We start from the raw sequence: 21,464 nt of genomic DNA, 5'->3' as shown, positions 1-21,464 counted from the left end.
TCTTCACTTTTCAAGTTTTTCCAATTAAAATACATAGAAAAATCAACTAAAATCTTTAGATAATGACTTGTCTAGATGATTTCAAACAAAAGAATCATCATTCTTTTTGATAAACGGATACCCCTGTAGATAGTGGACCATGGTCTTGTCTAAGGACTAATCTTGGGGTTTATACAATGTATGCACATCACACGCACCAAGTAAGTGAGGGTGTGCACTGGTGAGTGCCCCTTGAGGAATTAATGCTCATATTGGGTATCAAACTCATGACTTATGGGCATTAACCACCTATTGGTCCGAAAATTTCATTGAGCCAATCTCTTGGGATTACAAAAGAGCCATCTTTGATTACTTCTCATCTAAAAACGAAGAAAAATATTGAAAAGTCCTAATTTTTAAATATGTCTTCAAAAGGCTTAAAAAAAACCCTTGAAAATGGTTTCTTTCTTTTTTTTTTTTTTACATCTTTTCCAAACGAATGAAATCTTTAATACTCGATTGGGATGCTAAAAATCCAATTTTTTTGGACGAAAACAATGAGGTCAAATGGTTGGGCGTTCAATCTTGAGAAATGAGGGTGAAACGGGTTCACGTATTGATTAGAAGAAAGTTTAACTAAACGGACTATTAAGAGAAATCCTAAAGCTTAGGAACTAATTAGAAAGAAATCCCTCCATCAGGATCCTTTAAGTAATTTTAACCAAATTTTATATCTAAAAATTCAAGTCCCATGGTTCAATGGAATTCACTTTCCCTTGAAAACATTTTTCCATGTACTCAAACAAAACCTTTATAAGATCATGAGTAAAATCCTACAAAGTATCTCTACTAGTCACTCTTGAGACTTTAATTTGAACAAGTTATTTTCTTGGTTAGGCAGTGTTAATCTTCACAAATAATCCTTTATACTTTCTTGTACACAAAGAATCCTAAACCGGAAAATGAAAAACCAAATAAACTAAAAACAAACAATTGAAAAAATATTGGTCCAGAATTTAAAAATCTAATTATAAAGAATAATGATAAACTGACACCCCACCTCTGACATACACTCCTAACGTGGTATGTGTTAGAATCATACATTTTTTTCTTGGGATACACAATTGCATATATTTATAGGGATGTGCAATTGTGTATCTCAAGGAAAAAAAATCTATGATTCTGACATGTGCCCATCAGGGGTGTATGTCAGAGGGGGAGTTCAAAAATCGAGACTCAATTATAAAATAAATGATACATCAAAGGAGTTTGCACTAAGAGACATGAAATAGTTCATCCTAAAATGTTATTTCCTCCATGCTTAAATAAGGACTCAAGTTTTCAGCAAAGTTCCAAAAGATGTTTCTTAGATACAACGAGCTCCATATCTTGACCACAAATTGCCAAGATATGGGGTAGAGATTTTTGTTTGTTAGAGAATTGCTAATTCCATGTATTTTGATATGCTAGACTTTAGTATGACTTTTGAAATAGTCAATATGAGTTTTTTTTTTTTTTTTTAAACAGTGTCGAATTGGATGGGTTAGATAATTTTCGATCAAATCTAAATGGTCCAAGAATAATAAAAAAACAAAACTTTCTTGTATTGTGGAGAGTTGCAATTTTTCATGAACTCATTTGAGCACAATCAAAGATATTTGACCTACGATCCAACAAATGTCTATGAAGCCCATTCAATTCGATCTTCACACATTCTAATCATCCAATTAACGAGATCCAAGATTTACCATATATCTAGAAGTACAATGTTATTTTTTAAGAAGTGTAAATAGAAGAAAGCATGCATTAATCTCATGTCGTAATTAAACCAAATGATTTAATTTTGGAATTTGTTGAAAATACTAGAGTTCGCCGGTGTTGTAAGCACGAGCATCCTCTTTTGAGTTGAGAGGGTAAAAATGAAAAAATAATAATGTTGGAGAGGTATTATTAAAAAAGAGGAGATGGGGAAAGACAATGTACCTGGTTAAAAGGGTAAACAAGGAAGTTAGTAAGGCTTGAGGGATATTATTAAAAAAGGGGTAAAAGAAGAAAGGTAATAAGATTGGAGTAAAGTTTAAAAAGAAATCAGTGAAAGGAAAGGAAAGACAATAGAGTTAAGAAGGTTGAAGAGGAAAGACAATAAATGATTAAAGTAGGTCTCATATAAGGGTAATTATAAAAGCACTCCACAAATTAAGAAGGGCAGCCCACACTATAGCCAATTTTTTTTATCTTATATTGGTTAAAAGTTCCAGAATGAACAGTTTTTTGACGATGATGATCTTCATGATAAGGAGATTGTCCTCACAAAAAATCAGCCCATTCCAAAACTTCTAATCCTATCAAAATTGATTTACAAAAAAAAATGAATAATTTACAATTCTTGAACTTGTTTTGATGGGATTAAAATTTTTTGAATGAACTGAATTTTGGGTGAGGATGACTTGTTATTTCAAAATTTTTAATTCATATAAGACAAAATAACTCAACTATGGTGTGGGTTGTCCTTATTAATTTGTGGGGATGCTTTTATAATTATCCCTCACATAAAGATTGGATGAGATGTTTACCCCCTTTAAGTGTAGGAGAAGTGAGACCTAAAGTTACATTTTATTATATAGATTATAATAATTTGCTTCACACCATTCGAAAGCAAACAAACAAAACTCTTATAATTAAAAACAACATTAATCTATCAAGTTGGTTCTTTTCCTAAAATAAGAGAACAATTTTTTTTTTGTTCTCATATGGTCAAAACTTAAATATCAAAAAGTCTTCTAAATTGTTAAGAAGGTTGTACTTTAATTTAGTCGGTTGATGATTAGATCATGGGTTTAAATCTTGGTTTAGTGTTTGTCTCATTTACTAATGATATTGAGATGATTCGAATCAAAATTTTAAGAGATACAAACAAACAAAAAGAAGAATCATGTTTTTTAATTTTTTTAATTTTTTTTGCATTTCATCTCGTTCAAGAATGAGATTAATAATTTTTAAAACCATGATTGGGATACAAAAATTATCTTGATTAATGATTTCTAGTTGTTAGATTCAATCATTCGTAAAATTCGTGCTTCTCTTTTTAATCATGCTCGAGTCTAATTGCTAAAAATCATTAATGTTATGGAAAATTGTAAAAAAAGTTAGGACTAAAAAAAAAAACAAAAAAAAAAAAAAACAAAAAAAAAGAAAGAAAGAAAAAAAAAAAAAAAACTCATGATTCCGTGTGGAAGCAAAATCAGTGGGCCACATGGCATGTTTTTATGCCATCATCAAGCCCACATCGTGATGGTGACTCACAACAAAGAGGATGCACAATGGTTGACCTTGTGGGCTTATCAGTTATCACCGAAAGGAAAAACAACTTGTGGGTGATTTAAAGATACTCCTCCACATTTTGATCAATATTAAGGATACCCCCTATTTTCAAACTAATGAAATGACCTTCACTTAAGTTTTTTATGAAAGTCTGATATAAAATGACTTAAATGCCCTTGTCTTCAATCCCTAACAAAAGCCCTTGATTTATCTTGCGGAAAATATGCCACCTAACTTCTATTGTAAACAATTTTTAACCTATTAAACCCTAAGGGGTTGGTCTACTAGCAAGTAGAGTCTTGATAAACTCCTATGGAAGAGTAGGTCAAGTGTTCAAGGTCCGGTTGACCCTCGACTCAACCAATTGAACGTAAGATTTTCTGAAGGGGTGTTGCATGTTGTGACCTTGGGATTAGTCTCACCTGAAGGGTGGGGATGTCCATTATAAGCACACACACACACACACAAAAAAATCCTGTTAAATCTCATCTTCAATTTAGCATTTATAATAAGTTGTAGAAAATCCTTGATTTTTCTCTATCCTTCCCGTTCTCCAAAATCTTATATTGGTCTTGAGATTTAAAGGTTGAAGGAGATGAGATCCTAAGATTCAAGATGAGTTACTTATAAAACTTAGTAATTTTCTAGCTGTTAACCTTTAAGGTAAGTTATTTATAACATATTCATCCATATATTTGTATCTTCAATTTCATGAAAAAACTCTTGATTTTTTTATATAAAAAAAACCCCATTCTTCTACATTTACGAAAATTTTTCGTTATTCTTTATATTCAAAAGTTAAATCTCCTAAGGTGAAAATGAGGTTAAAAAACAGGTTGATGAGGACAGCTAGGTTGGCAGAAAATCAAACCTGATTTTGAACTAGAAATAAAGATAAGGGCATTAAGGTCATTTAAATAAATCTTAAAGAAGAAAACCTAGGTCAAGAGGCAGAGTATTATTGTCTGTAACAACCGAGAGGCTTAGGTGTCGCAACGTTTGAGCCTTTCTGTGCAGTGAAAAAGTCTGGAGCGACAATCCAGGAAAACCTCGTCCCTATGTCAGAAAGAAATAATAATAAATAAGAAATAATCTATTAGCATTAGTTTGTTCACGAATCTTTTCGAATCCTGACAAATTGAAACAACTCATAGTAAACGCCATCGGGCCTTCCGAAACCGTTTAGGAAAATTCGATAAAACAATCAAACCATCAATCATGAATTCTCTCACCACACCCACCTTACTATTATAAGTCATCATTGTCGAATTGAAAATGATCTAAACACCATTATTCAATTTCAATCGCAAAGTGTGGGCCCAATCAAAAATTGGATCTTGATCAAAATTCACTTTAAACCTGACTCGTCCGAGTTGTCTCAGTGATCCAACAAATGATGACTATATCATGGTCCTCAACTGATTGAGGATTCAGTGAACCCATTCCCAATAAATTGTCTATTTTGTCACCTTTCTAGGCCTAGCATATCTTATATGTTAGGCCTACTGTTCATGCATGACGAACCTATAGTTGAAGAATTAACTTGATTTGTATTTGCTTTTAGATTTGAAAATGCTCAAATTTATTGGTTAAGAATTATACTGATGTTCACTTTAGATTTATCCATTGTTCAAAATATAGGAATGTGTCAGTCGATCAATACGTGTCAATATCGATCAAGACTTGTGAAAAATTGATCCCAAAACATAGAATCTTTCAAAATATGTTGGTTTGTATCAAAAAATTTCAAAATGTTTGGATCAATACAATATAAATTTTTCTATTAATCGAAATCATAACTTGAGATGAGATTTAAAATTGTGAGACAAACTTTTTTTCTTTTTTAAGAATGAAGGTGTCCCAACTTTTGTTCCCAACTAATCTTTGGGGCATGTGTCGTAGAGAGAGAGATGCAACACAATGACTTCCCCAGGAGATCACCCATCTTAATATTATTCTTGTCTAAACACTCTTAATTATGTTATTCTGATGGGATCCATTGCATTAGTAATGATACGATCCTACCCAAATATGACAAACATTCATAGATCAATTGGTCACAAAGAGAGTGCATGTCATGTGATGCATAACGATGATCTGGAGGTCATTTCCCACTTGACCTTTGGGAGTACGGGATCGGCACATGTTAGCCATATTCCAAACAAGATCTATCACATAACCACGTTGACCAATTGATTGGATAATCACAGCCATCAACATTCACACTTCCTATATTAATTCGATACTTGATGGTGATATTTTGTTTACCTATCCAAACGAAGATCTGAGTTTGAACCATTATAAGTGTTGTTACCTAACGAGTCACATAACCGAGTTGACTCGCTCATTTAACATTTTTATTTCTTTGGGTGGGCCATCACCATCTATAATACACACTTACCATATTTAGTTGCGTGGACTCTTTCACTTACCGTACAAAAGATTAAAACTATATTAGTTATCCAAATCTAGCATTATTAATCGTTCAATTTAGTTTCTAAAACAACTATATAGGAATAACAAGCAAATCCTATAAATTTGGATTCAAACAGCTAATTTCGAGTTGGTTTTGGAGAGAATCTTGGACTTTAAATACTCTCTCTTCTTCCTTCATCTCTTCTTGTGTTCTTAAAACAATTCAACAAAGAAGAAGAAAAAGAAGAGATGAAGCCCAATGGACTCCTCAGTTTCTTTCTCTTTTTCTCATGTTTTGTTGTAATTGTTTGTCATGGAAAACAAGGAGATGCTTTAAGCCATCTTCTTGATTCCAAATTACAAAGAAAAGCTGGGATTGACGTAAATTTTTACGATGAAGTTCAAATTGTCGACGAAAGTAGAATTCTTCCTCAAAGTGGGTTGAAGGAGAAAGATCAAATCGAAAAATTGCCCGGACAACCCCAAGTTCCATTCGACCAATATGGAGGTTATATTACTGTGGATGAAAAAGCTGGACGAGCATTTTATTATTACTTCGCCGAGGCCGACAAGTCCAAGATATCAAAACCTCTCCTTCTTTGGCTCAATGGAGGTATTTTATCTCGATCTCGACATGTTAGGCCGAATTGGCTAGCTAAGTGTATTTTTTATTTTATTTTATTTTATTATTTGAGATGATGCAATTGATTGTGATTTTTGCAAAAAACTACTTTTGTGAAAAGTATTTTTGGGTCAGAGATAGAAAAAGTATTGATTTTCTCAAAGAATCCTAAATATTCTCTTCTCTTGTTGACCCCACCTCTAAAACTAGAAAACAAGTAACCTTTGCCACGTACCTATTGGCTGTCTCATCTATTTTCTCTGAAATTCATTTTTCTCATACTTTTGTTGAAAAATCAATTTTGTGAGAAAATATTTTCCTTGGCAATGAGACAAAATTATAAACTCTTACGTTAATAATACTCTTCTTTGCCTCTTTGGAGGTATTACTCTCAATCTTAATCACATTGTTTCATATTATGGAAAATAGTTTTCTTGACAATATGTAATTCATTGCATTTTTTATTTGAATTTTCTTGAAAATTGTTTTTCTTTGGAATCATTAATTTCCTATCTATCTGGGAAAATATTCACAGACCTGCAATGATCCACACTCTTTAAAGCAAAAGTTTCTTTTCAAAAAAAAAAAAAAAAAATTGACCAAAAACCTGCCAAATTGTAGTTGGGCCCTTGTCCAAATTGATTCACTACGTCATAATGGGCCAAAAACGACTGCCGCTACAGTCGGTAAAGGGGTCATTTTAAAAGGAGTGGTTTTTTAATTGCGACAGTCCAAAACAGTCAGAAAAAATGACTGTTCTTGACAGTCGGAAAAAACGACAGTTAGAAGTATCTATTATTAGTTCACTAAGAAACTATAAATAATTAATCATTTAATATTTTTTTTATTTGTTATAATCCATTTTTAGAAAAACTTTCCATGAACTTTTTAATAGCTTTCTAATTTGGTTTACTAAGGAACTTTTTTTCCCCAAATTATCCTTTTTTTTAATTCACATAAAAGACAACATCCATCTGTACTATAAAGATTTGAATATTAAAGAATCTTCTATTATGGAAAACATGTTCTCTGTCAAAAAATCTTGCCTAGAAAAGAAATTTTCCTAATTCCTATATCTGTTTATTATAATAAGTTGATGATTAATTTAGTTCATTTTTTTTTTGAGATGGTAACAACATATTTTGTGGAGAAAACCATTTTTACATTACAATTACCTCAAGGAAATTAAATTTCTAGACATTTTGGAATATTTATGAAAACGTGATCAACTCTTGAAGAATTTACAATTCTGGCTCACTGTTCAATATTATTACCAAAACATCAATGGTAATGATTTCACGGATTTTAAAGTGACAATCTTGCAGGTTTCACTATTTTTAGCAAGATTGTCACTTTTAAACCTCTGAATTTGTTATTGTTCATGTTTTAGTAATTAAAATAATAATAAGCCAGAATCGTAAATTCATCAAATTCAATTCACGAAAAGGTAATTCACGCTAGATTTTTTCTTGGAAATTGTACAAATTCTTACATTAATAATAATAATTATTAACTCTAGTAATTTCTTAGGTCCTGGTTGTTCCTCTCTTGCTTATGGTGCAATGGAAGAGCTCGGACCCTTCCGAGTGCATAGTGATGGCAAAACACTTTACCGTAACCAGTATGCATGGAATAAAGGTAGTATCTTTTTTTTTTTTTCCTCTAAAAATTTGAATTTAATTTCTTTTTAAATTTTTTTTGAATTTTTTTTTCTTCTAATTCTTTGATAATTTTTGGGATTTATAGTGGCAAATGTTTTGTTTTTGGAGTCTCCGGCCGGGGTAGGGTTTTCCTACTCAAATAGAACATCAGATTATGACTTGAGTGGAGATAAAATGACAGCAGAGGATAATTATGTATTTTTGGTGAATTGGCTCGAGAGATTTCCCGAATACAAGGATAGGGACTTCTATATCTCGGGAGAGAGCTACGCCGGGCATTATGTGCCTCAGCTCGCACATACTATTGTCCAACATAACAAAATGGCTAATAAGACGATTATCAATCTCAAAGGAGTCATAGTAAGATCTCTCTCTCTCATCTAGATTTCATAAACTTAAATGTTTAATTTTATTTTTTTATTTTTTATTCTTTTTTAGGAGATTTTTTTCTCTCTTTGTAATCAATTCTTTCATGGATTTTGTTAACATGTCACTACACTTTCAAAATTGGATTTTGTATCGAAAATGCCCTTAAAAAATTATGTTTTACCAAAATGCCCGCAGATTCCAATTTCCAAAGTGTATTTATTGCACTGTAAGGCACACATTAACAAGACCCTTCTTTGATATAGATTTCAAAAACTTGCAAGTTTTAACAAAGCAAGAGAGCCTGTATAATAACACTGCCATAGCACAACAAATAATGAAATAAAATGTAGAATCTGGGGTGCAAACAATAATATGTATAACTTCTTAATGATTGCACCTCTATTCGCTCTTTATATTTCCAAATCTTTAATGTAGATTTCATAACCTTGAAGTTTAAACAAAATAAAAGAGCTTATAGACAATGAAATCATGTATGATATTTCAGGTGGGGGTAATACTTCTCATTAGAACTATTTGATTTGGTGTGTTATAATAAAAAGTAGGTGTGGCAATATTAATATAATTAAGCTCCCTTGACCATAATTTCAAATTCCTTAACTAACTAATTATTCAACACTACTGCAGATTGGCAATGCTGTGATCAACGATGAAACTGATCAGTTAGGAATGTACGATTACTTTTGGACCCACGCCCTCCTCTCCGATCAAGCCATACATAACATCCATAAGTACTGTGATTTCTCCCCAAATGCAACCTTTCAGTCCAAGCAATGCAATGAAGGTGCTAATGAAGCCAATATGGATATAAACCCCATCGATATCTACAACATTTATGCCCCAATCTGCCAATCGTCCAATCTCACCAATGTGCCCAAGGAGGCTTCGGTTAGTTCTATTTTTGATTATATATCAAGTGGCTAGAAATGCAAAACATCAATTATTGATGGATTTACTTGGTAATGCAGCTTATGAATTTCGATCCTTGTTCCGATTATTATGTGCATGCTTATTTGAATAGTCCCAATGTACAAGAAGCCCTTCATGCCAATGTTACCAAACTAAACTATACATGGGAACCATGCAGGTATGTATAAGGAAAATAAATTAAGTGCCACTTCTTATAATGTTAAATTATTTATTTCTTCCTTTTAACTATTAGCTACATGCGAGCGAACGAGCGTTAATGAAAATTCAAAAACTTGCAGTGACATACTTCAGGGTTGGGCTGATAGCCCGTCGACGATCATTCCACTCTTAGAGGAGTTTATGGCTAATGGAATTCGAGTATGGGTATATAGGTAAGTTTATCCATCCATTAATCCATCCATCATCATCTTAAACTCGCTTGAATCATGAACTACATTATTATATTTGATGTGCTTCTATTTTGGAAAATAAAACATTAATATGACTAAATATCACAAATTATGTTTTAACATTTAATGCTTTTACTGAGATATATTTATCTTTTTAGTGCAAAAACAGTATAGTATTGCTTAATGTTAATTTTATAATTATAAATAATTGAAAATTATTTTCAAAAATATCAGTGTGTAATGATCATAAAACCTTTTTTTTTTTTTCACTAAAAGACGTGAATAATATCCTACGACTAGCAACTCATTTATTTTCAAACTGATCCACTTAATATCTATTATTTGATTGATTAATCCTTTAATTGGGATGAGTGAAGAGTCAAATGTTTTGACAATTCCTCATGAGAGGATGAATCAAGATAATTTTGAATCAGAGCTCTGGATTTTTGTTCATCACTTGTCGTAATAATATCTCGGGGTTGGTAGCGGTAACTTGGTATATCAAAATAATAAATTATTTATCTTCTTTGCTTATTATAGAAAGAGAACCAATATTTTACAGTGTTAATAAATAATTGTTTTCATTTGATTTACCAGTATTTTGAAAATAACAGATATTATTATTGTTTAATTTCATTTGAACAAAAAAACCTTTTCAAATATATTTTTTGTTCAATATATTATCTAATATGGGCTCCTGATTATGTAATATTTTTGTAGATATTAATAAAATTGTGATCTAATTTTTATTTATTTATTTTTATTAATGCAGTGGTGACACAGATGGTAGGGTTCCAGTTACTTCGTCCAGATATTCAGTGAATAAGATGAAACTTCCATTGAAGACCTCATGGTATCCTTGGTTCAATAAAGGGGAGGTCAGCTATCTGTTTAATTTTTACCTTTAATATATAAAGAGCGCTGCTATTGCCACACCAACTTTTACTAATAACACACCAATGCCTATGTAAATCTCCAATGATTTGCACACAGTTGGTGTGGTCTTAGTAAAAGTTGGCTGGGCAATAGTAATTCTGTAAAAAAAACATATACTATATTTTAAATGACTTGGTTTGGCAATAGTAGCTCTATTTTTTTTTTTTTGAGGGGCCAAATAACGTGGTGGTCTAGTGCAATTATGTTTAACCTACTTTTTAGAACATCTTTGCCACAGATCAGCCTGATTGGTATTTTAGTCATTAGATTTGTGCATTTTTTTATTATCATGGGCTTGGAATCCACCTACATACATACCTAGAAACCCTACTTTTCCATCATGGGCCCACTATGAGTAAATGGTGAGATCTGATGGCTAGAATTCATTAATCAGAGTATCAGAGTTAGGATTTTCACTCATCTTTTAGGCTTTGGAGCTACTAATAGAATGGGTATTCGAATGGATCTTGAAACAGGTTATGGGCCTAAGCCCACAACTCATTTTAGACGCAAAATCTATTACTTATCTACCATTTGTACAACAAAGAATGTATAGTATTATACTTAAAATACTATGGTAGCGATTATAATACCCATACTTAAAAATGTGTAGTATGTTCAAATATTACTGAACCAGCTTTTTTATTTTATTTTATAAATATTTATGAAAATGGACAAATATCCGATTTGGTAACTATTTATTTTGCCATAACCTTTATATGTTGAAAGGTAGCTGGGCATAGAGTTAAATTCATCAACTTTTCTGCATGTGGATTAATAATCATTTTTGAAAAAAATAATTACGGAATTTGGTATAGGGCCGCCGTCTTGGTTAAAAAAGAGTAGCTTATTAGATAATTTTTACAAAATGCATAGCTAATTTAGTAATTTTCTCTCCCATAAAAACTATATTATTATAACTATTATGTGAAATAATGTTAATTTAATAACCTCATTTTGATTTGTTGGTGACACAGGTTGGTGGTTACACAACAGTGTATGAAGGTGACTTAACATTTGCTACAGTAAGAGGAGCAGGTCATGAGGTCCCAAGCTACCAGCCGATAAGGGCACTTTCACTTATCAAGCACTTCCTTGATGGAACACCCCTCCCACGTCATTAAAAAAGAAAGAAAAATAAGTCCAATTTGTTCTTTTTCTTTTAGATTTTCATTTGAAGATAATTTTATTTAACTGGGCATGTTTAAGGTTGCAATTTCTCTATTTAAATTTGGAACTAATTAGAATAGTTTTGGTGCATTATTTTCATTGATAATCTCCATTTGGATCCTTTAAGAGCATCTTCAACCCACGTCTCTATAATGCTCCTCTAAAATACTATTCATTTTGATTTATGAATGATTTATCACCGTTAGATTTTATTTTTTGTGTAAAATAATTATATCTAATAGCTAGATACACATCTCCGATCAAGCTCATTTTTGATATGTAGGTTCAACAAGGGATGAATTATATATATCCATACAGTTGATCAATTTAAATCAATACCATGTGGCATAAAATAAAGTGACATATTAATCAATCATTTACCAATAATTTTCCCTCCACCCCCCTAACTTGGTTAATAATTCATCAATTTTTCCTTCTGAACGTCAATCATCAATATTATAATACTCATTCAAAATATTTCAATAGCTGTTTACAATTATGATTAAGCTCATATAAAATATTAGACCCAAAAAATATGGAAATCTAGTAAATTCCTAAACCCAAAATATATACAATTATGATTGACTCCCCAACTTTTAGTTATTTTCAACCATTCACTTATTGTTGTTTTTTTATGTTATTATTTGGAGTTTTATAATAAGTAAAATTTGAGGTGTCAATAGCATCTCACTTAGAAAAAAGGATAGGATGGGAATTCATTGAAAGTTGAATGGATGGAGAAAGCTAAAAGTGGGATTTAATAAAGTGGATAGTATTTTTAGAGGGTTCCTCTAAAAATCTGAAATCCTCAAAATATGAAGGAGGAAATAGTGTTTTTGAAGGGATTCCTTCAAATATGCAGCCCGGTTGGCTCACATTTTTGAGCTCTATCTCCATATTTGAAGATGGAGCTTAGATACGCAGTCCAGTTGGAGATGCTTTCAGTGGTATATGGCTTGCAACTGAGATATTGCATTAGCTAGATTGGCAATGATTTAACCATATTGGTCCCTTGGATGAACCTTAAATTTGACTCACATTCGTTATTCATGGTGATACACTACCCTACCTATAAATAGGGGTAAATTTCATATTTTATTTTGTAATTTAGAAAATGCATGATCTCAAATGTTTCCAACTCTCTCTCTCTCTCTCGCTCTCTCTCTCTCTCTCTCTCTCTATATATATATATATATATATATATATATATATATATATATATATATATATATATATATATATATATATATATATACTTTGAATTTTTAATTCATACATCGAGAAAAATTAAATAGTGGAATTTGAAAAAAAAATTGAAAGTGGGACTTAAGGTAAAATTTTTGATTTTTGTTCTGTTCAATTTTAATTAAATTTGACCTTATCTTTAGATTCAAAATGGTTGAAAAATATATGTTAACCTGTAAGTACATTCAAATTCGAGTTCAAACGGAAAAATTATAAATCCTCGATTTTCAGGTCGGACAAGACTAAAAAAGTAAATTTGTTTATAGTGAGAATTAAAAGACTCCAATCGCACCATTATGTTCGCAACGAAAAATTAAAAAAATGAAATATTCACTCATTAGTTTTCGAATCCAAAAAGTCAAATTATCATAAAAAACGAAAACAAGTTTAAAAATATCGGTTTCATCCAGCATTTACTTTAAAAAAATGCTTTATATTAGTTTTTTATTTTTCATTGTCTTCTCTAAGTGTCAAATACCAACAATTATAGCTAACTCAAAAACCTTGGTTTTTCAATCACTTTGCGTTGAATTTTTGTAGTGACAAGAATCTTGTTGATTGTTTATGAAGATGGGGAATTTGTCCGCAATGTCGAATACTACGAATTCACTGGACCAATTTCTCTTTTTCTCTTCTCTTTCTCTATTTTTCATTTAAAAAAAAAACAATTGAACTACATAGTGGATTTTGACATTTTCAATAAAAAATTTCATCGATTTAGAGTCCAAACTGTCTTCTGTCGAAGAAAGGAAAAATGACGTCATCATCGAGATCTTTGAAAACACCAGGTTCATTTCAAAATCAAGTACATCTAAGTTCGATTTATCTTGATTTCCGTGATTTTTTGCATTGAGTTCAACGCATGTTATTTGTTGCTAACGACCAACGATAAGTTTCAACTTACGATTCTTACTAGTAATCGTAGATTTCGAAAATATATTTAGAAATTTTATCAATCTTACGATTTTATTTCAAAACATAGGATTTTCTTTATTTATTTTAAATTCATGAGAAATATATATGTTTGATGTGTTTAATTGTGTTTTATAATAATTTAGATATGGGCGAAACATTTTATTAAAGAACAAACAAAACATGGAAATTTATGTTATTGCTAGGACCCCATTTTGATCCAAATTTTATAGTTTTTCAATTTAAATGATAAAGAGAATTTTAAAAGTTGAAAATTGATTTGATATTAAAAGAATTTACATTGATTTGATAAATATTGAAAAATTCGAAAAATACTAATACCTAATTAGTCGGTCCTATTCATTACAATCCACTCAATGCATTCTTGGATGGTCAACAGAATGTGATGGATGGTCATGAAAAATGTAATGAAAAGCTAATCTCACCCAATCGGTAATATTTTTTTATAGATTATATCACTATGCGAAAATTGATAAATTCGATGGGCCAGAAATTAAATTTCAATGGTGAAGGACTATTGAAATTGTTGATGTTCCCCAAATTCAATGGTTTAGAACTGTTGAATTTTTCCCATCTTCCATAAATTTGATGATTTTGACCCTAAAAGAAAATCGATAAAGTAAAATTCGAAATCTTGGTCCATCGAATTTTATGAAATTCAATGATTTTGGGCCATCAAATATGAACATTTTCACATTGTATCTAATGGGTACGAGACATCAAGCAAGAATCTAAAAATCATTTCATATGTATGATAAGGAACTAAAATCCTTTTGTTCTTTTGAAAAATATTGAGTTCAATGGGGGTGTTTAGGACCATAGGGATATCTCAAAAATTCTTCAAAACAAGGAGAGGCAATGTTTAATATATATATATATATATATATATATATATATATATATATATATATATGGGTCCCTTTCAGCAACAAACATTTTGACAAACATTTTGGCAAAACATTTTTCAAAACATGGGTTAGAGGTTTTGGAATGGGCTGATTTTTGGTGAGGATGATCTCTACGGTGAGGAGATCATCCTCATAAAAAATCAGCCCATTCCAAAACTTCTAGCCCCATGTTAACAGGTTGAAAAATCGTGGACCGTCAATTTTTTGTAAACCATTTTTGATGGGTTAGAAGTTTTGGAATGGGCTGATTTTTGGTAATGATGATCTATTCCCTGTAGAGATCATCCTCACCAAAAATCAGCCCATTCCAAAACCTGTAACCCATATTTTCAAAAATGTTTTGCCAAAATGTTTGTTGCTGAACATTTCCCTATATATATATATATATATATATATATATATATATATATATATATAAATAAAATAAAAAGATAGTGTCGTGGGAAATTGCAATTTTAGAGAAATTTGCCCAACAGACTTACCTGTTGCATTTTTATTAGAAAATGTCCTTTCGAGTAGTGACAACTTTAAAGGTTCCTTATTTAATCAGTTTATCACTCAACAAACATTCCAGGGACCCACATCATCTTAACGAATGCATACACAGAAAAACGCCTTTGTCACTAACTTAGTAAGGAAAGTTTCCACATCACCTTATGGCATCGAAAAATATAATCCGATGGCATAGGATTGTAGAGGAAATTTTAAAAACTTATAAGAAATTAATTTTTCACTATTGAATTTTAAATTTAAATTTAGGAGTCTAGAGATCACCATTTTCAAAATCTTGGATCAAACGCAAAAGGAAATGTTTATTGATTTATTTTATTTGAGTTTTTCCATGAAATCTAGAGGGCTGTGATTTTAGATTTGTTAATGTGGTGATTCATCTAATAAGACTAGCATGACTCATACTTATAATATCCCCAATTCTTTAAATTAAGTATCTATTATTTCTTCTCTACAATCAAAATCAATTCTCTCTCCCAAATCATTGTTTGTCCATATGGCCATATCGATAATTCAACACCATGCATTATTCTCTAGATTTCATGGAAAAAATCATATTTAAAAAATAATAAATAAATAAAATTTTGGGCTTGCACTATGATTATAAGAGAGAGATCATCAATGTTGAGAGGTCAGTGTAAGTATATGGTATTTGATTTAAAAAAATAAAGGTGTTATAGGTATCCAAATCTAACTAAGGGCCATTGAGTTTAATTGGACAACCAAATGGGAAAATCCAACACCACAACACTCTGGATTTCATAGAAAATCTCTGATCCAAAAAATTAAAATTCAAAAAAATAATTATTATTTTAAGCTTGATACCACGTTTTGACAATGAACGATTCCTGAACTCCCAAACTTAGAATTAAAATTCAATGCTAAAAACTATTTTTTTTTCAAATATTTTTCTAAAGATTATAGAATTTGTCCGCCACATATTTGTGGCATCGAATTATGTTTTTGGAGATCATAAGATAAGCTCAACGACCCCTTAGTAAGATTTGAAAACTTACTAAGTTAGTAATGCTAGCCTTACAACTCAATTCGTCCAAGAGGACGGGGTAAGTGACATAATTAGAAAATTAAAAAAAAAAAAAAAAAATCTTATTTTAATTTTAAAATATAACTTTTGGATATGCCACAAGGTGAGCTCAACTACTCTTACTAAGATTTCAGATCTTACTAAGTAAAGCTACTCTTACTATTTTCTAACACAACCTCCAAGACAAGTGGGTAAGTGATATAATTAATAAAAATAAAAAAATAATATTAAAATGAAAAGGGTAACGCTGGGGTGACATTGGGATTTACTGTGATTCTCACATTCTGACATGGCGGTGCGCATATAACATAATTGTATAATTGTAGATGCTTTTTAGTCATATCTTGAGAAAATACATCTATGGCTATCACATCGACACAATGAAAAACAAAATTCCCCCCAGATTTTCCAAATTAAAATATATTTTCAATAAGTTTCTGACATAAGAAAAATAAAATTTGGTTTTGCTTGAGATAGAGGATATTTTGATAAAGGGAGTGTTCAGACCCATAGGCCCGACTAGCTCACGGGAGCAAGGACCCATTGATCGACATTATTTCAAACTTGTTACTTTTACTGAAAAAGATATTCAAAGTGTCTTCAACTTAAATCACCTACAATTTTGACTAAAACCTTCCAACAGCTATCAAAAGAGACTTCTGTTTTGTCTTGAGATCTTAATTTGATTTTTTTTTTCCTACATGTATATTAGTCAACATTACATACATCATTCTCCCTTGTCTTGGATGGAAAAGAATATTTATGTCAATTACCAGAAGAAGTTCACATCTTTCAGTTTTCTTTGTTACATCATTCTCCCTTAGTTGGAAGAAATTAGGATTGTTATAATATTTTTATAATTTATTGGACAAATAATAAATAATTGTGATAGGTACCCGTTTAGTTCAAATACTACCTGTTTTAGTAATGGAACTCCAGGGAGAGAGATATTAGAATTGTTGTATATAATATATTTTGATTCGTGATATAGTAATTAATGCTCATATGGCCAGACTAGTGTTGGAACCTACATTGTGAACCAACATGTTAAGGGAGCCCAAGAAAACTAGCATGGATTTATTGTAAAAGAGTTGTGATAATCGGACTACCTCACGTGGCATACTCAATCGACTACCTGAAGTGACAATTCCCTCGAGATACACTTTCTTATGGGGAAGTGCAGCTGTGTATCCCTAGGAACAGGGGTGGAGACAGGATTTTCCTGTAGTGGGGGCAAACTATAGTTAGTTGTATAGTGAAGATGAATGATTTTAAGGAGAAATTAAGAGATTTTTAGTTAGTAGTTGAAGAAAATGATATTTAGGTCATTTCCAATAAATATTTGAGAAGTCTCGGTCAAGAGACAATGTCATCAACAAAAAATTAAAGAGGTGAGGGAGTGGGGAAAAATGGGCATGTAATTAGTTGAAAATATAAGGGTGTCTCAAACTTCTGTGGGGGCAAAAATTGGAGGGAGGTGAGGGTGTGGGGGAAATGGTGAGAGAGGCGAGGGAATGTGAACAAATGGGATATGAAATTAGTTGAAAATATAAGGGTGTCTCAAACTTCAGTGGGGGCAAAAATTGGAGGGAGGTGAGGGTGTGGGTGCAAATGGGGAGAGAGGTGAAGGAGTGGGGACAAATGGGGCATGTAGTTAATTGAAAATATAGGGTTTCTCAAAGTTCTGTGGGGGCAATTGCCCCACTAGCTCCGCCCCTGCTAGGAGTGCAGATCTACGGCTCCCGAACTTGTCAAGTAGTTGATTGAGTATGCCAGGTGGGGTAGTCAGATTATCACGGTTCATTGTAAAATTACTTTTCCTCCCTCCTCAATTGTACATTTGACACTATTCGTCAAACGTCATTGGAGATTACAAAGTTATATTTTTTAATACGATGAAAAAGTACCCCCTATTTGACAGGAATTGATTTCAATTGTGAGATTACTTGTTTAATTAGTAATAAAATGGCAACTAACATGAAACAGAAATATTGTATATAATAATTTTCAATCGTATGGACAGATTGATATCATAGGTCCATCGTGAGCAGACAATATCAGTGTGATGATCAGTATTGAAAATTATTATATATAACGTTTCTGATTTATGTTGGTTGCAACTTTATTACTAAAACAAGTGACACATGTCCATCATGAGAAGACAGACTATTTGAACCATCTAATGATGGTGGAGTACTCCACCACCTGAAAACGGAAAAGTACGACAAGAAAATTCGCAGGGCCATAACTCACAAATTTTAGAAATCAAATTTCAATGGTTTATGGTGGTTGAAATTTTTTATGTTCCCTAATTCGACGGTTTAGAGTCATCAAAGTTTTTCCATCCTCCATTAATTTTACGGACAATAAAAATTTCGACGCTGGTTTGTCGAATTTTATGTATTTCAACGTTCTTGGGCCGTCAAATATAAGCTTTTTTCACATTGTGACCTTTCAAATATTATTCTATTCATATGCACTGTAACCATACAGGTACTCATGCCTTTGCCAAAACCAAGTTCGTGCATAAGGGGAAAAAAAAAACCTCTAAATTGAAAGAGTACAGCATGTTATATATGAACATTTAGTTCTACTCTTTGATCATGTTGTCCAAGGTGATGCCTTAGTTACATTAAGATTCCTAGATGCCTTGCTTCTTTAGATCACTACATATTTTTTTTTATTGATCGGCATTTTAGTTTTTTACATGGTTTTACTTCCACGATTAAGTTAATAAAACCAAGGCCTTCTCAATAATCTCTGCTGATTTCATTCTCTTCTTTCTCTATTCGAATTTGGAACCTCCAACCTAACACCAAAAAGCTTAGGCCTTTCATCATGCTCGGCGTGAGTTGATACCAAATCAAGAAGCTCCTGGCACTTCTTCTTCATATTTGTTAACTCGAAGTTTAAGATCATATTTTCCCTTTTAAGCCTCTTGTTTTCATTCACGAGACTAGTGTAGCCTGATGATGACGATGTAGACGATGACCCTTGGTCATCTTTGGCCTCCTGTGGTGCAGTTTTGACTGGTTTACTGAGAAGGAATTTAGTTTCCAATGTCTTTCTTCGACGAATTCTACATAGTAACTCCCTCTCACCCCTTCGAAACATGTCATTGTGGAATTCCCATCTGCTCGTTGTGACTTTTCGGAACCCCTATACATATAAACACATGAAAAAACTGAAAATTTAGGTAGAACATATATAAGGACCTTAGGTCGATAATCATAACCAATGCCCAGTCACAATCAGACCATAGAAAATATTGATTTTCAAAATAGTGTTTTTGGAAACTAGTTTTATAATCCAAAATAATAACCCCATTTGACTTACCATGCTTTTACAGTTGTGATACATACTATATACTAATTGAAAAATGTCATTTGAGAACAAAAATGAAAAATTAAGAAACCTGCATCATTTATGATTTTAGATGATTTTTGTTCCCAATTATGGAATAATTCCCTTTATAATCCAAACCAAACATAACACCAAATTTTAGAATCAAATTATGGGCGAGAATCCGATTCCCTACAATCTTAAACAGGAAAAATACTACGGAAAAAGAATTCAAAACCCCATCATTCTTGTGCTATGATGTAATATTAGAAGATGTCGCAGTTACTTTGTTTATTGTAAAAAGAATTCATATATATATACATACATAAGTATTGAGCTGTCGAATAAAACTCGAGAAGTTACTATGCTTGAAAAGGGTTGGAAGAAGATCCCTTGAGAATTCGGCCGTCTGCCAAACCACGAAAGCTGTTCCATCGGTGTTCCACGAGATTATATCGTCCGTATTTGAGTCTTCAACGAGCATGTGTGTTTTGAGTAGAAATGGTGGTGGAGAAGATTTCCTAATATACTCTAAGAGATCCCTTTCTCTCTCTTGGTCCATGGAGATTTCCTGAAACATTGGTCTTGTTTGTTACCACTCACAAATACTAAGAAGAAGAAGAAGAAGAAGAAATGTTTCTTAAGGTACAGAAGAGTAGAAGGGCCGTTAAGAAGTCCCAATCCCAGCAATAGAATCCCACAACGATTCTACACTTCATGAGAAACGAAGAGGAATGAATTAATTTGAAACGCATGTAATAACTTTACCTGCTCTTATATACTTCAGGAAAACCATTTGATACCCGCGTCTATGTTTATGAACATCCGAACCAATTTACGAATCGGCCCTTGCGAGTTGACTCTAGGATTTGCCGAATTGGATTAGAAGCTTCCCGAGTTTGTATTATATCTATGCTCTTTTTTGGAAAATCTACTATCTACAATTTACTATTACCTAAGTATGTTACTCGTCAATATTGTCATAGATTCTAAATTTCCTTTCTAAGCTTTTACTTGTAATTCTTCAATCTTTTTTAATAAAGCTAATGATTAATATTGAGAATAACCCAATTAAGAATCAAGCTAAAAAAGGGGATTTTATACTTCAAATTCTTTAGAGGAGAGATATAAAAATTATGAATAATGATGAATGCATGCGGTCTTGGTATGTGATTGGGTATGCGACTGAAATGGTAAGGGCACAAAATGGCACATATTTTCCTCTCTATCCCAATGAAAACAATCTATCATTTTGTGCCCTTGCCACATCAGCCATGTACCCAATCACGTATTGAGACCGCGTGCATTTATCATGACTCAAAAATTATTTTATAACACATGGAAAATGTGGATGGCTTGGTCATATTTAAATGAATTTTTCTTCTAAATGTTATAAGCATGTGTTCTAAAATAATTTTTATCTCCTCTTTTTGGACAAGACTAAAATTCTTCATTCAAGTGGTGTGTGGTTTTCACATTTCATCTTAGTTTAAACATGCTAAACCATACCATATCTAATAGACCACCATCATGAATTGGTGATCATCAACAGGATTTGAGCATTTATATTAACATTAATTGATTATTTCATGGGATTCAAAATGATTAAGGTCGTTATAGAAATAACAATACCATGCAAGTTGTATGGACAATCATTTCATAGGGCCGGCC

At 31.9% G+C, this 21,464-nt stretch overlaps 1 protein-coding gene and 1 pseudogene across 2 annotated transcripts; one reads left to right on the top strand and one right to left on the bottom strand.

The window, feature by feature from the left end:
• The first annotated feature begins 5,844 nt into the window (after nt 1-5,844).
• Nucleotides 5,845-11,941, top strand: SCPL40 (serine carboxypeptidase-like 40). The gene is made up of 8 exons (XM_086430983.1): nt 5,845-6,328; nt 7,868-7,975; nt 8,084-8,358; nt 9,013-9,273; nt 9,354-9,472; nt 9,594-9,686; nt 10,477-10,582; nt 11,618-11,941. The coding sequence occupies exons 1-8, from the start codon at nt 5,965-5,967 to the stop codon at nt 11,762-11,764; spliced, it is 1,473 nt and encodes a 490-aa protein (XP_086287109.1). The 5' UTR covers nt 5,845-5,964; the 3' UTR covers nt 11,765-11,941.
• A 6,992-nt stretch (nt 11,942-18,933) lies between these two features.
• On the bottom strand, nt 18,934-20,520 carry LOC147380980 (heat stress transcription factor B-3-like; annotated as a pseudogene). The gene is made up of 2 exons (XR_015174886.1): nt 20,119-20,520; nt 18,934-19,610 (listed from the first exon to the last, which is right to left on the bottom strand). The product of XR_015174886.1 is annotated as a heat stress transcription factor B-3-like (transcript).
• Between the last annotated feature and the right edge of the window lie 944 nt (nt 20,521-21,464).

Source organism: Akebia trifoliata, unplaced genomic scaffold (assembly GCF_017979445.1).
Source record: "Akebia trifoliata isolate Shusen 1 unplaced genomic scaffold, ASM1797944v1 Contig00840, whole genome shotgun sequence".
NCBI classification, from domain to species: Eukaryota; Viridiplantae; Streptophyta; class Magnoliopsida; order Ranunculales; family Lardizabalaceae; genus Akebia; species Akebia trifoliata.
The sequence above is the reverse complement of the archived record's forward strand: the minus strand, read 5'-3'. Positions and strand labels throughout refer to the sequence as shown.

Bases quoted from the DNA above. Each gene is read 5' to 3' on its own strand.
- SCPL40 (XM_086430983.1), top strand. From the start codon at position 5,965: ATGAAGCCCAATGGACTCCTCAGTTTCTTTCTCTTTTTCTCATGTTTT. The intron at 9,687-10,476 runs GTAAGTTTATCC...TTATTAATGCAG, and splicing joins ATTCGAGTATGGGTATATAG to TGGTGACACAGATGGTAGGG. The intron at 10,583-11,617 runs GTCAGCTATCTG...TTGGTGACACAG, and splicing joins CTTGGTTCAATAAAGGGGAG to GTTGGTGGTTACACAACAGT.